The sequence below is a fragment of the Malus domestica genome, chromosome 14, assembly GCF_042453785.1.
Source record: "Malus domestica chromosome 14, GDT2T_hap1".
Classification (NCBI taxonomy): Eukaryota; Viridiplantae; Streptophyta; class Magnoliopsida; order Rosales; family Rosaceae; genus Malus; species Malus domestica.
The window spans coordinates 9,470,591-9,484,814 of NC_091674.1; the positions used below are offsets into that span (position 1 = coordinate 9,470,591).

At 41.0% G+C, this 14,224-nt stretch overlaps 1 protein-coding gene across 1 annotated transcript; it reads left to right on the forward strand.

The window, feature by feature from the left end:
- Nucleotides 1-4,587: 4,587 nt before the first annotated feature.
- LOC103454540 (glucan endo-1,3-beta-glucosidase, basic isoform) lies at nucleotides 4,588-6,203 on the forward strand. Its single transcript, XM_008394119.3, has 2 exons — nucleotides 4,588-4,857; nucleotides 5,047-6,203. Exons 1-2 carry the CDS (start codon nucleotides 4,758-4,760, stop codon nucleotides 5,985-5,987), a joined length of 1,041 nt encoding a protein of 346 aa, XP_008392341.3. The 5' UTR covers nucleotides 4,588-4,757; the 3' UTR covers nucleotides 5,988-6,203.
- The last annotated feature ends 8,021 nt before the right edge of the window (nucleotides 6,204-14,224 follow it).

Here is a 14,224-nt window from a genome sequence, read left to right on the forward strand (position 1 = left end):
CTTTCCCTGAAATTATATAAATTGTGCAATTGAGGCCTTTATCCTAATCTAATATGGACCCTCCATCTTGATTCTCACTCTCCGTCACGCTGCCACGTGGCAGCCCATTAACCCTCACCCTATCTCTCTCCCTCTTTTCCCAAGTCTCTCTCGGACCCCTCACTCTCTCTCAGTTCTCAACTCTATCTCTCTCTCGAACTCTCGTTCTCTCACTCCATTTCCCCGATTGCACCCACACCCAGGCACACCCAAATTCGTCCACCCCGATGCCAGCGCAGCATCTCTACCACCCTCCTGAACTCTCCCTCCCTCTCCTCCGTCTCTGGGAAGCACGACGACGCGCAGAGGACTCCATTTCCCCGATCGCACCCACACCCAAGCACACCCAAATTCGTCCACCCTGATGCCAGCGCAACATCTCCACCACCCTCCTGAACTCTCCCTCCCTCTCTTCCGTCTCTGGGAAGCACGACAACGCGCAGAGGAAGAACCCTGATGACCCCAAGGACACCTAACCCATATTCCGGCCACCTCAGGAGAAAATGGATTGCTCATTTTGATGGGTCTAAGCGTGGCTTGCAGAGAGGGGCGCAGATCTTGGCAGCTACGACGACGGAGCCTCGGCTGCCGTTGCGACAATGGAGCCTCGGCGATATTATCGCTAATATCGCGATATTATCGATAATATCGTGATATTTTGACAAAAACCTATTGGATACCTATTAAAATATCGGTAACGTGAAAAACCGATAACATCGACGAAATATCGCCGATATTATCGGCATTTCGGACATTGATTATGGTAAACCCACTACTAGGATTGTTATTGAGCCGAGCTGAACCGTACGTCACAGTGCTCAAGCTTGGCTTGTTTAATTTTTTCCGAACTTGAGTTAGGCTTGGCTTGCTTTTTATACAAGCTGAGTTTATAAATTTTGAGCCTGATACCGAGCATCAGCATTTTCAAACTATTTCTTATAATATAATTTGGTTTGGTTGTAAAGTTTTTTTTTTCCTTTGCAACTTACCAATGCATGTGAAAAATTAAATATATTAAATATAATTAAACAAAGCAACACCAAATTTGTAGACAAATTTATAAACTAAATGACATAAAAGTTAATAATTGATGATTAATTACTTAAGTATTAATAAACGTGCATGCTCATTTCCTATTGATGACACATCATTTAATTTGCACATTTTATCTACAAAATTTGTCTCCTAGCATTAGCCTTTTACCATCTCTATTGATAGAAAAATGCTACTAACTAATCCTTTTATATGGTAAAAAAAAACGAATAAAAATATTCTTTTTATTTTAATTTTTTATTTTGTTAATTCAATTAGTTGGATTTGTTCCTCCAAATATGTGTTGGACAAGAGTTGAGTGCATGTATTAGTTAAATGACCGAGCCAAGCTCAAGCTTATTTGGAGTTGTTTTGTACAAAAATTCGATATCTTCACAAACATTATGAGTCGAACATACTAATGTTCAAGCTTGATTTGTTTCTTAATCAAGCCGGACTAACTTGGCTTGGTTCTTTTGACGAGTTGAGCTTTGACGAGCCAAACACAGACCAAACTCGATGCGAGCTCGAACTAACATGGATTCTTTCACGAGTTGAACTTTGACGAGCCAAACACGGACTGAACTCAATGCGAGCTCGAGTTGTTTCGAACTGATTTACAACCCTACCCACCACTTTTTTTATTCAAAATTTTCCTCTCTCCCAAATGTAAATTAAAGTAATAATATTGCTTGTATTATAAGAGTTGCCGTATCATCCAGCATCGTTTTTGCATACCCAGACCAAAAATGGTGGTTAACTAGTATATACAAAAAGTGTTCAAATAAGCTCATATCTCATATATACTGTACATAATATAGGCTGAAGCCTTAATTCATAACATGGATTGGAACCTTAATAACATACATCTTACGTAAATTTTATATAGATTATCTTATATCCTATATAAAATATCTTCACAAAATATATGTCGGTGTGACAGCCCGTCCCGAAATAAATTTTTCGATGGTGTGAATTGACTAAATTGCCCTTCGACGTCAAGTACGTTATGTGGTGTTGTGGCTTGAGTTTGGGTTTTAGACTAATCTAGTTAGTTCCTAAGTTTTTGGAACTCAAAATTTATGGTTGTTGTCATTGGCTGCAAGCTGGACCACACACACATACATACCCATCCCGTTGACCCTATCTCTCTCCTCCCTCTCAGTTTTTCTCCATTTTCCATACAATACGTACAGACAAACCTCAAACCAAGCAATTTCTTCATGGATCGAGGTTTTTGAAGTCATCTTCGTGTTCCTTGTGAGCTCAGGAACACATCTATACCGTTTTTAGAACGTGAAGACCTCATTTTCTCGAGAACCCGAGAATCCAGTTTTGGGTTACTGTTCATGCACTCATGATTTTGAAGTTTTCAAGGAGTTTTAAGGTTATAGGAAGCCTTAAAACATCTTCACGAAGCTCAGGGAAGAAAGTTGGAGTGTTTTGGACGTCGGGAAGTCCCAGTTCGCGAGTTTCAATTTTTGGCCGAATTATCGAGGTTTCTCCGGCTAGATTTCGTTGGTCTTAGGTCCCCAAAGTGGTAAGGTTTTGTTCCTCTCATCCTAAGCTTCAAGTTGGTATAAATTTTGTGAATTTTGGTTGAGAATCGAATGAGATATGAAGATTTGAATTTTTTTTCCAGAAACCAGCGAGTGTAGCGGCGACCGGCGCCGGACTCCAGCGAACCAAGGAAGGAGGAGGGGAATATTCCATCAAGTTTAACGGAATATTCTAACGGTATCAGGTAACGCCGTTAATTTCTGTTAAGGTTTTAACGGAATATTCCTAATGGCAGTTAAGTTTCAGTTAGGGTTTGGCCACGCGTGGGGGTGAGTCTGGCCATGCCTTGGTCGGCGCATGAGTGGTCGGAAAATTTTTCTAGAAATATGGGGATGTTTGTGGTGTTGAGTAGATCACGTTGGTATATTCAAACACCCAATTTGAGCATTGTATGAGAAGTTATTTCCTAGTTTTGTGTATGTGCTTTAAATAACATTTATTCAGTTATTTCGCATATATGTGAGACCAATCCTGAGGATGAGTGCCATCAATCGAGGCTTGGAGGCTATGACCCTTCGACATATCAGTGAGTGGGCTTTTGGTTTTCCGTATATACCTATATACTTGAGATTTTTCCCAGAAAATGTGTTTAAATGAAATTACGTTTTGGAAATGCCATGCAAGTATCTGCCTATTTTAATTATGCATTAGTAGTTGCATACATTCATGATTGGTGTTGTGGACGCACATGTAAGTGTCAGGTAAGTTCATAAATTAAAGATATGAGATTGCTTCAGTTATGTGAGATATGATGTGATGTATTGAGAGCTCATAAACCTGCACCCCGGTGTTAATGCTCCCACCCAGAGTTAGGGCACATTACTTCACGTGATGTTCACCTCTCGCACCATATGCTCACCTTGGATCCAAGTTAGGTGCACAGGCTTGTCATACAAACCACTTTAGGTGGTTCCGACTTGTAGGTAACCCGCAATTATTTGCACAGTCTTCACGTGATCATAACACTAGAGCATTTATATTACACCTAGTCCTGTTGTACAGACCACTTTAGGTGGTTCCGACTCGTATACAGGATTTGATTTGATATGATTGAGATTGGTTATGAGCTATGTACTCAGCCGTGCATGTCAAGTTAGGTAGATCTGGCAGGATATCTAACACTGATATATTTAACTGGATTCCTTATGGCATTTCATTGAGATATTTTGGCATGATATATTTTATGGATTTTCATCCTGAGTATGAATTCTGATATAGCATATATTATATTTTACGACGAGGGGTTAGAACTTTTGAGAAATGAAATGATTTTGAAAAGCTTTGTTTTTGCCCATCACAGTTTCTGTTTTGTGCCCCTCCAGGTTTTAGGTAGAAGTGATTTGGTGGATCACGAGGATTTCGACAGGGGTTCTGAAAAAACATCATAAATGTAGGATCACCCTTGGGTGTTGTACAATTAGTACTTGTCCTGCTTGACTGCATCTAGGATAATTATGCTCTGGTTGTGTATTTCACATTTAATCTCGCACTAGCACTCTATCTTAGCGAGTTCTGCTGGTAGTTTGGTTTTTATTCATTTGCATTTCCTTTATATCTTTATTGTTTTCGTACTGTGCACATGGTTACGTCACTCCCATGTGATGGCCAACATGCCTCGATCTAGGTCGGGGTGTGTCAGTCGATCTCAAAATATCAGTCGATATATCTGTAAAATTGAAATGTCGATATTTTCGTCAAGATCTTTTAAAACCTTGTTGCATACTAGAATTAGGTTTTTAAAACCTTGTTGCATTCTAGAATTAGATTTTAAATCTTTGAAGTGAAAGCCTTGACTTCTCAAAACTTGATTCCGGAATAATCCTTGACTTTAGGATTCGGTAGTGGAAGCCTTGACTTGGCAAAACTTTGAGAGGAAACAAGGATGAGGACAACAATTTACTCATTAACTACAACGTCATATATTATGAACAACAAATATAATTAGATCGTCATATATATGTAGTTTCAATAAGTTTGATGTCGGAAAAAAAATTAGTTGCCGTATAATTTGGTATAAGTTAGTGCTTGAGTACTATTCGTAGTCAGACAAACGTCACAAACCGACCTGTTTCTTATCTCTATAAATTCAAGAGCAAGGGGGAACATTCGGAGGCACTTCAAATACGATGGCGAAACCAAGTTCATCAGTTGGTAGAGCCAGAGGCCCTTCTGTGATTTCCATAATACTTGTTCTTGGGCAGCTGATGGCCAGCTTCGAAACAACAGGTATACATATACTCTATGTTAAATTAGTCACTGACGGAGTTCAAACCTATATCATCATGCAAGAAATCAACACCTTTGCACCACTTTAGTAGAGAACCGCTTGCAATATACTTTTCTTATATTCATTGTGATGCTTTTTGTGACAATATATCTAACCAATTAATTAATTTCTTTTTTAATATATTACAGGCGCCCAAATTGGTGTATGTTATGGAATGAATGGAGACTTACCACCCCAAGCAGAAGTTATTGCTCTCTACAAGCAAAATAACATCCGAAGAATGCGACTATATGATCCGAACCCAGCAGCTCTAGCAGCCCTCAGAGGCTCTGACATTGAGCTCATGTTAGGCATACCAAACGATCAACTTCAAAACATTGCTTCAAGCCAAGCCAATGCAAATACATGGGTCCAAAACAATGTCAGAAACTATGCCAATGTAAGATTCAAATACATTGCCGTAGGAAACGAAATCAAGCCCTCGGACTCGTCTGCGCAATTTCTGGTCCCGGCCATGCGGAACATTCAAAATGCGATTTCCAGTGCCGGTCTTGGAAACCAAATCAAAGTTTCCACCGCCATAGACACCGGTGTGCTTGGAAATTCCTTTCCTCCATCAAAAGGAGAATTTAGGGGTGACTATAGCCCAATTTTGAATCCTGTTGTCCGGTTCCTGGTGGACAACAAATCTCCGCTACTGGTTAATTTGTATCCTTATTTTAGTTATATTGGCAACACTCGTGACATTCGTCTAGATTATGCTCTTTTCACAGCTAAGTCAGTTGTAGTACAAGATGGCCAACGTGGTTATCGTAATCTTTTCGATGCCATTTTGGATGCTGTTTATGCTGCGCTTGACAAGGTCGGTGGAGGATCTTTGGACATTGTTGTATCGGAGAGTGGTTGGCCGACAGCTGGTGGGACGGCAACAACAGTTGATAATGCGAGGACTTATAACTCGAATTTGATTCAACATGTGAAGGGAGGGACTCCAAGGAAGCCTGGAAGGCCCATTGAAACTTACATCTTTGCCATGTTTGATGAGAATAGAAAGACCCCAGAGCTTGAGAAACATTGGGGGCTATTCTCCCCTAACAAACAGCCTAAATACCCAATCAATTTCAACTAATTAATATTAGCAACTAAATGTACCGTGAAAATAAAGGGAGGCTGTGGTTTGCAATTACACCCACTGAATAAAAACTGCAAAGTTATATATGCAGTTCCATAAAAAATGTAAGGTGACTCAAGGCCTAGAGAACTTCAAATTTATTTTTGACTTTGTAATAGTCTGAATAAACAAAATGAATACCGTTAATATACTGAGAAATAAATGGTTTTCGTATGTATGTATGTTTACATTATATTTTTTCAATTTTTTTATGTTCTGTTATTGTACTTTTGTAAAAGATGGAACACTTTCCTTCACTCTTATCCAAAAATTTTAACATAGAAGGCTGCTAGGTAATTTCCACAATTCTAGCTCCTCCGTCTCAATTTCCGTAGCCATCATAACTGGTATGCCTAGCAAAATATAGATTGTTTTTCATAAGACTATCTTCAACCCTTGTCCTAAAACCTAAAATTTTTAGCACAAAAAAATTTAGGTTTTAACCCAGAAATAGTTTTCCTGCTCCAACCCTTATGGCCTCATTTTTTAGCCTAAGATTATTAAAGAATAAATTTAGGCTAATTTTTTCTTTTAAGTAATTTTTTTTTAAAAAAAAAATTATGTACACTATCCTCATTTTATTTTATGAACATTTTAATATAAAAATTATTTAGATTTCGATAAATATTGAAAAATCACTAAATTTGGGTGAATTTTGAGTTAAATATTTTTTTTAATTATTTTAACCGTTGGATTTAAATTTGGACCGTTAAATCTTTTTTGTTAATGTTAGATTTAATTATATTCGATCTCAGCGGTTGGATTCAATAAATCATGGGGGACATGTTGGTCTAAAATCGGCCTCAGCCAATATGCCAAAGATTTCGGGATCTCTTGGCCCTTCAAGTTTGTCTTGCAGGCATGCCAACTCATTGCCTAAGGCCAAGTGAATAAAGAGAAGTTGGATATTTTAGTTACGGTTTGAAATGTGACTGTGAACCAAGAAAGGAACATGTTTCGACTGTAGGTTCTTTATGCCTTGGGTGCAAGGACTTTTGAGATGGGTGTTGTCTCTACAATATGATGAGTGAATGGATGGGTAAAAGCGAGTTTGGTGATTGATGTGTTGTGATGTAATGTATGAGGAGGTGAATCGCATTAACCCAAATGAACTTGTCAAATTTATCAAATTGATAAGTTATTACGTTACAATATTTCTATTATGATAAAAAAAAAATGCGAGAGCAAGCTACGAGAAAATAAATTGCAATAGAATAAAAATTACTCAAAGTTTGAGAGAATAACTTTTACTCTAAGTGCAATAAAATAAATTGCACTAGGTGTGAGAAAATAATTTTCGGGAACTAAAATTAATTTGAAATAGAAAGATAAGAAGGCCTACATTTTGAAAAAAAAAATAAAAACTAAAAAAAAAGAAAAAAAAAAAAAAGAAGAAGATAAAAGCACGTGGGTCGAGAGACTAAAAAGAAAAGTTGAATGTTTTGGTCGCAGACCTCTAACAGTGACCTAGAGGATTCTATAGACTAATTGATATCATCCACTCTCAATGAATGGCCCTTGATTGCCTCTCGTGACTTTATTTATTTCCATTAAAAAATGATAATGACTCAATTCCTTTTTCTTTTCTTTTTTTCATTATGACTAAATTCAAAATGATGACCATGCTATTAGGGGTAGGTTCGGTTTCGTTTGGTTCGGTTTTTTGTCGAAATCAGAAACCAAACCGAAGGTACTGTTCGGTTCGGTTCTGTTCGGTTTTTCTTTGATTTTTTTCGGTTCAGTTTCAGTCCGGATCGGTTTTTTCCCTGAATTTTTTTTTTAATCTGGATATTGAGGGTTCTTGGAGATGGGATCAGAAAAGGCTGCTTCGAGGTCATGATCTGAAAAACATTCAGATCACATAGGCCTTTCCCAACAGCATTCGGTCAACAATTATGAAATCCACAAAATACCCAGATGCCGAATCCAATCAAAGTCGTCAACTTTCACAATAACAGCAACGAAATCTCAAAACAAATGAACCCAGAAAGAAAGCAAGCGAATAATCCAGTAGAGTTAGCTAAATATGCAAGAATTGTACATACAAATTAATACAGAAAGTTGCTAGGTAAATTTTTCAAGGATGGAACACTTTTCTTTATGTCGGTAATAACTAAATTAAAAGCGAATAATCCAGTAAAAGATGGAACACTTTTCTTTATGTTGGTAATAACTAAAATACAACAACAACAACAACAACAAAGCCTTTTCCCACTAAGTGGGGTCGGCTATATGAATCCTAGAACGCCATTGCGCTCGGTTTTGTGTCATGCCCTCCGTTAGATCCAAGTACTCTAAGTCTTTTCTTAGAGTCTCTTCCAAAGTTTTCCTAGGTCTTCCTCCACCCCTTCGGCCCTGAACCTCTGTCCCGTAGTCACATCTTCGAACCGGAGCGTCAGTCGGCCTTCTTTGCACATGTCCAAATCACCAGAGCCGATTTTCTCTCATCTTTCCTACAATTTCGGCTACTCCTACTTTACCTCGGATATCCTCATTCCCAATCTTATCCTTTCTCGTGTGCCCACACATCCCACGAAGCATCCTCATCTCCGCTACACCCATTTTGTGTACGTGTTGATGCTTCACCACCCAACATTCTCTGCCATACAACATCGCTGGCCTTATTGCCGTCCTATAAAATTTTCCCTTGAGCTTCAGTGGCCTACGACGGTCACACAACACGTCGGATGCACTCTTTCCATCCAGCTCGTATTCTATGGTTGAGATCTCCATCTAATTCTCCGTTCTCTTGCAAGATAGATCCTAGGTAACGAAAACGGTCGCTTTTTGTGATCTTCGCTAGATTGCTCCGGTCATTAGTGTGGATAAGTATATAAATGGATAGAGATAGGAAAGCAAACACAAGATGTACGTGGTTCACCCAGATTGGCTACGTCCACGGAATAGAAGAGTTCTCATTAATTGTGAAGGGTTTACACAAGTACATAGGTTCAAGCTCTCCTTTAGTGAGTACGAGTGAATGATTTAGTACAAATGACATTAGGAAATATTGTGGGAGAATGATCTCGTAATCACGAAACTTCTAAGTATCGGAGTGTGGTGTCGTCTTGACTTGCCTTATCTGTCTCATAGGTAGATGTGGCATCTTCTCTGGAAGTACTCTTCCTCCATCCAGGGGTGGTATCTTTAACTGGTGGAGATGCACAAGGTAATGTATCAATTTCACTTGAAGCTTACTTGTAGTTTCAGGCTTGGTCAAGCGCGATACAAACCATGTAGTAGGAGTCCCCCAAGTCGCCGAGCTAGGGGGTCTGCTGAAAGAGGTGACAGACAAGGTAAGCAATCAGAGCTCCGACTGATTGTTCACCTTCTCCCCATCTTGCAGCAGCATGAAGGATAAAGAGAAGAAAAATGAGAAGAGATGATATGAGATACTTTTGCTTTTGAAGAAGTAACTTTCCACAGGCTTATTCTTGAACTGAGCTGGAGGGTTTTCTGGTTTCCTCCAGAGTATAAGGCCGACTGAAGAATTTGAGGGTCAAAACAAGTCCATCAAATCTAGAGTACGTTCCACCCTGCTGATATGGGATACTTTTGCTTTTGACAGAGTAATGGATGTATCGGCACGTGTGCTGTTACGCTTGTCTCCACATGCTTCCTTGTATCCTTCGCACTTGCCCTATCTGTTCCTCAAGCAGATGCGGAATCTTCCCTGGAAACATAAGATGATGAAGATGAGTACTCGAGAGCAATGCCAGGTAAGTAATCAGGTAAGGGGTTCCAGGCAGTCAGTTCCTGGCTGGAAGCTTGATTCCAAGTGCTGACTGATTGCTCTCTTTCTCCTTGTCTTGCAGGTAAAAACAAGGCCAAAAGAAAAAACAGGGAAAAAACATGATATGGGATACTCTTGCTTTTAACCCTGATGATATGAGATATTCTTGCTCTAGTATAGCTTGTTTGCAGAGGTATTATCGGGGGGAAAGAAAGCTGAATATTTCGAAAGGCTTTGTTAGGAGTGCCCTCTCAGATATGATGAAGGGTTGAGCATTTTTGCAGGTCTGCCTGTCCGTTGGGGATGGAGGTCGACATATATAGGAGTCTCCCTAACAACAAGTAGTAATGCTATTCATTTATCCTGCTTGGTCATAGCACGGTAGTGGGAGCTGCCAGTTTCACATGTTTTAACTCTGTCAGAGCACTTGGAAAAAGTGGTCTGTGGTATCTGGCTCTCGAGATTCGGAGAACGATGCCTCTTCGATTTTTGAGAAAGCAATCATGCTGGGGGTCTGACTCTCGAGATTCGGAGAGCAGTGTCTCTTCGATTTTTGAGGAAGTAATCATGTTGGGAGTCTGGCTCTCGAGATTCGGAAGGCGGTGCCTCTTCGATTTTGGAGCAAGCAATCTTGTTGGGAGTGTTGTCTCGAATGTGAGTAAAGGTTGGACATGTTTGCTAGTCTACCTTGCCACGAAGCACAAAGGTTGACACACAGGGACTTTCCAATTATCCAGCAATGGTACTGTTCCTTTACCCTCTCTTCGATTTTGAGAAAGTAGTCATGTTGGGAGTCTGGCTCTCGAGATTCGGAGGACGGTGCCTCTTCGATTTTGGAGCAAGCAATCTTGTTGGGACTGTTTTCTCGAATGTGAGTAAAGGTTGGGCATGTTTGCTAGTCTACCTTGCCACGAAGCACAGAGGTTGACACACAGGGACTTTCCAATTATCCAGCAGTGGTACTGTTCCTTTACCCTTGTGGGTAATAATATGGTAGCTAGACCTTCAAAATTTATGTGTCTAAACTTTGTTAGTGCTGTTTCTTTGCTATTCTTTTACCTTTCTTGGTCAGAGCGATGTAGTGGGAGCTGCAAGCTTCACGTGCTCAACTTTGGCAGAGAACTTTGGCAAAGTGATCTGTGGTACCCATGAGTTATTGTTGCGTGTGGGAAGTGGGTGATTGAACAGTAAGATTCATGTGCTTTCTACTTCACCAGAAGTCTTCGACAAAATGCCCATAATTTCTGCAAAGCTGAGTGTGCGTGTGACAGGTGCTGACAAGGCTAGAAAAGTAGGTGCCTCTTCGATTTCTGAGATCGGCCCTCGTGGTCTCTGAGCAGCCCAGCTTTTGAGAAAGCGAGCGCCTATTCGATTGATTCGGAGAACGGTGCCTCACCGATTTTTGAGAAAGCAATCATGCTGGGGGTCTGGCTCTCGAGATTCGGGGAGCAGTGTCTCTTCGATTTTTGAGAAAGTAATCATGTTGGGAGAGTGGCTCTCGAGATTCGGAGGGCGGTGCCTCTTCGATTTTGGAGCAAGCAATCTTGTTGGGAGTGTTTTCTCGAATGTGAGTAAAGGTTGGGCATGTTTGCTAGTCTACCTTGCCACGAAGCACAGAGGTTGACACACAGGGACTTTCCAATTATCCAGCAATGGTACTGTTCCTTTACCCTCTCTTCGATTTTTAAGAAAGTAGTCATGTTGGGACTCTGGCTCTTTAGATTCGGAGGACGGTGCCTCTTCGATTTTGGAGCAAGCAATCTTATTGGGAGTGTTTTCTCGAATGTGAGTAAAGGTTGGGCATGTTTGCTAGTCTACCTTGCCACGAAGCACAGAGGTTGAGATACATGGACTTTCCAATTATCCAGCAGTGGTACTGTTCCTTTACCCTTGTGGGTAATAATATGGTAGCTAGACCTTCAAAATTTATGGGTCTAAACTTTGTTAGTGCTGTTTCTTTGCTATTCTTTTACCCTTCTTGGTCAGAGCGATGTAGTGGGAGCTGCAAGCTTCACGTGCTCAACTTTGGCAGAGAACTTTGGCAAAGTTATCTGTGGTACCCATGAGCTATTGTTGCGTGTGGGAAGTGGGTGATTGAACAGTAAGATTCATGTGTTTTCTACTTCCCCAGAAGTCTTTGACAGAATGCCCATAATTTCTGCAAAGCTGAGTGTGCGTGTGACAGGTGCTGACAAGGCTGGAAAAGTAGGTGCCTCTTCGATTTCTGAGATCGGCCCTCGTGGTCTCTAGGGAGCCCAGCTTTTGAGAAAGCGAGCGCCTCTTCGATTTCTGAGATCGGCCTTCGTGGTCTTTGAGCAGCCCAACTTTTGAGAAAGCAAACGGCTCTTCGATTTCTGAGATCAACCCTCGTGATCTTTAAGCAGCCCAACTTTTGAGAAAGCAAACGCCTCTTCGATTTCTGAGCAGGCGCCTCTTTGATTTCTGAAGCTCCGTCGAGTGCAGATTTTTATAGAGGCTGGCATTAAGTTCCAAAGCACACTTGAATCTCCACCAGTAGAAGCTTCATTCTTGCACTTCTAAGATCTTGATTTGTCCGACCTCTTCTCTCTTCAACACCTTTGAAAATGTCTGGCCCCTCCGACCGTCGTTTTGACTTGAACCTTGTTGAAGAGGCAGCCCCGCCTTCTCCAGACAACATATGGCGCCCATCCTTCGTCTCCCCAACTGGTCCTCTTACCGTTGGGGATTCCGTGATGAAGAATGATATGACCGCTGCGGTGGTGGCCAAGAACCTTCTCACTCCCAAAGATAACAGACTACTTTCCAAACGATCTGATGAGTTAGCTGTTAAGGATTCGCTGGCTCTCAGTGTTCAGTGTGCAGGTTCTGTGTCTAATATGGCCCAACGCCTATTTGCTCGAACCCGCCAAGTTGAATCATTGGCGGCTGAAGTGATGAGTCTCAAACTGGAGATTAGAGGGCTCAAGCATGAGAATAAACAGTTGCACCGGCTCGCACATGACTATGCTACAAACATGAAGAGGAAGCTTGACCAGATGAAGGAAACTGATGGTCAGGTTTTACTTGATCATCAGAGATTTGTGGGTTTGTTCCAAAGGCATTTATTGCCTTCGTCTTCTGGGGCTGTACCGCGTAATGAAGCTCCAAATGATCAACCTCTGATGCCTCCTCCTTCTAGGGTTCTGTCCAGTACTGAGGCTCCAAATGATCCCCCTCCGGTGCCTTCTCTTTCTGGGGCTCTACCGACTGCTGAGACTTCTCCTAAGCAACCTTTGTGAAGGCTCCTTCTTGTGTGTTTATTTTGACTCATGTATATGTACATATTTGTAGCTTATCGGGGATATCAATAAATAAGCTTTCCTTCATTTCAACGTATTGTGTTAAATACACCAAAGCCTTCTTCGCTAAGTTCTTTGAATTTTCTTTTGTTGAAGCTTGTATGTTGAAGCTTTCTGAGTGGAGCATGTAGGTTGGGGTAGTGTTCCCTTAATTTCCCGAGTGAGGAAAACTTCTTGGTTAGAGACTTGGAAAATCCAAGTCACTGAGTGGGATCGGCTATATGAATCTTAGAACACCATTGTGCTCGATCTTGTGTCATGTCCTTCGTTAGATCCAAGTACTCTAAGTCTTTTCTTAGAGTCTCTTCCAAAGTTTTCCTAGGTCTTCCTCTACCCCTTCAGCCCTGAACCTCTGTCCTATAGTCGCATCTTCTAATCGGAGCGTCAGTAGGCCTTCTTTGCACATGTCCAAACCACTGTAACCGATTTTCTCTCATCTTTCCTTCAATTTCGGCTACTCCTACTTTACCCCGGATATCCTCATTCCTAATCTTATCCTTTCTCGTGTGCCCACACATCCAACGAAGCATCCTCATCTCCGCTACACCCATTTTGTGTACGTGTTGATGTTTCACCGCCCAACATTCTGTGCCATACAGCATCGCCGGCCTTATTGCCGTCCTATAAAATTTTCCCTTGAGCTTCAGTGGCATACGGCGGTCACACAACACGCCGGATGCACTCTTCCACTTCATCCATCCAGCTTGTATTCTATGGTTGAGATCTCCATCTAATTCTCCGTTCTTTTGCAAGATAGATCCTAGGTAACGAAAACGGTCGCTCTTTGGTATTTCTTGATCTCCGATCCTCACCCCTAACTCGTTTTGGCCTCCATTTGCACTGAACTTGCACTCCATATATTCTGTCTTTGATCGGCTTAGGCGAAGACCTTTAGATTCCAACACTTCTCTCCAAAGGTTAAGCTTTGCATTTACCCCTTCCTGAGTTTCATCTATCAACACTATATCGTCTGCGAAAAGCATACACCAAGGAATATCATCTTGAATATGTCCTGTTAACTCATCCATTACCAACGCAAAAAGGTAAGGACTTAAGGATGAGCCTTGATGTAATCCTACAGTTATGGGAAAGCTTTCGGTTTGTCCTTCATGAGTTCTTACGGCAGTCTTTGCTCCTTCATA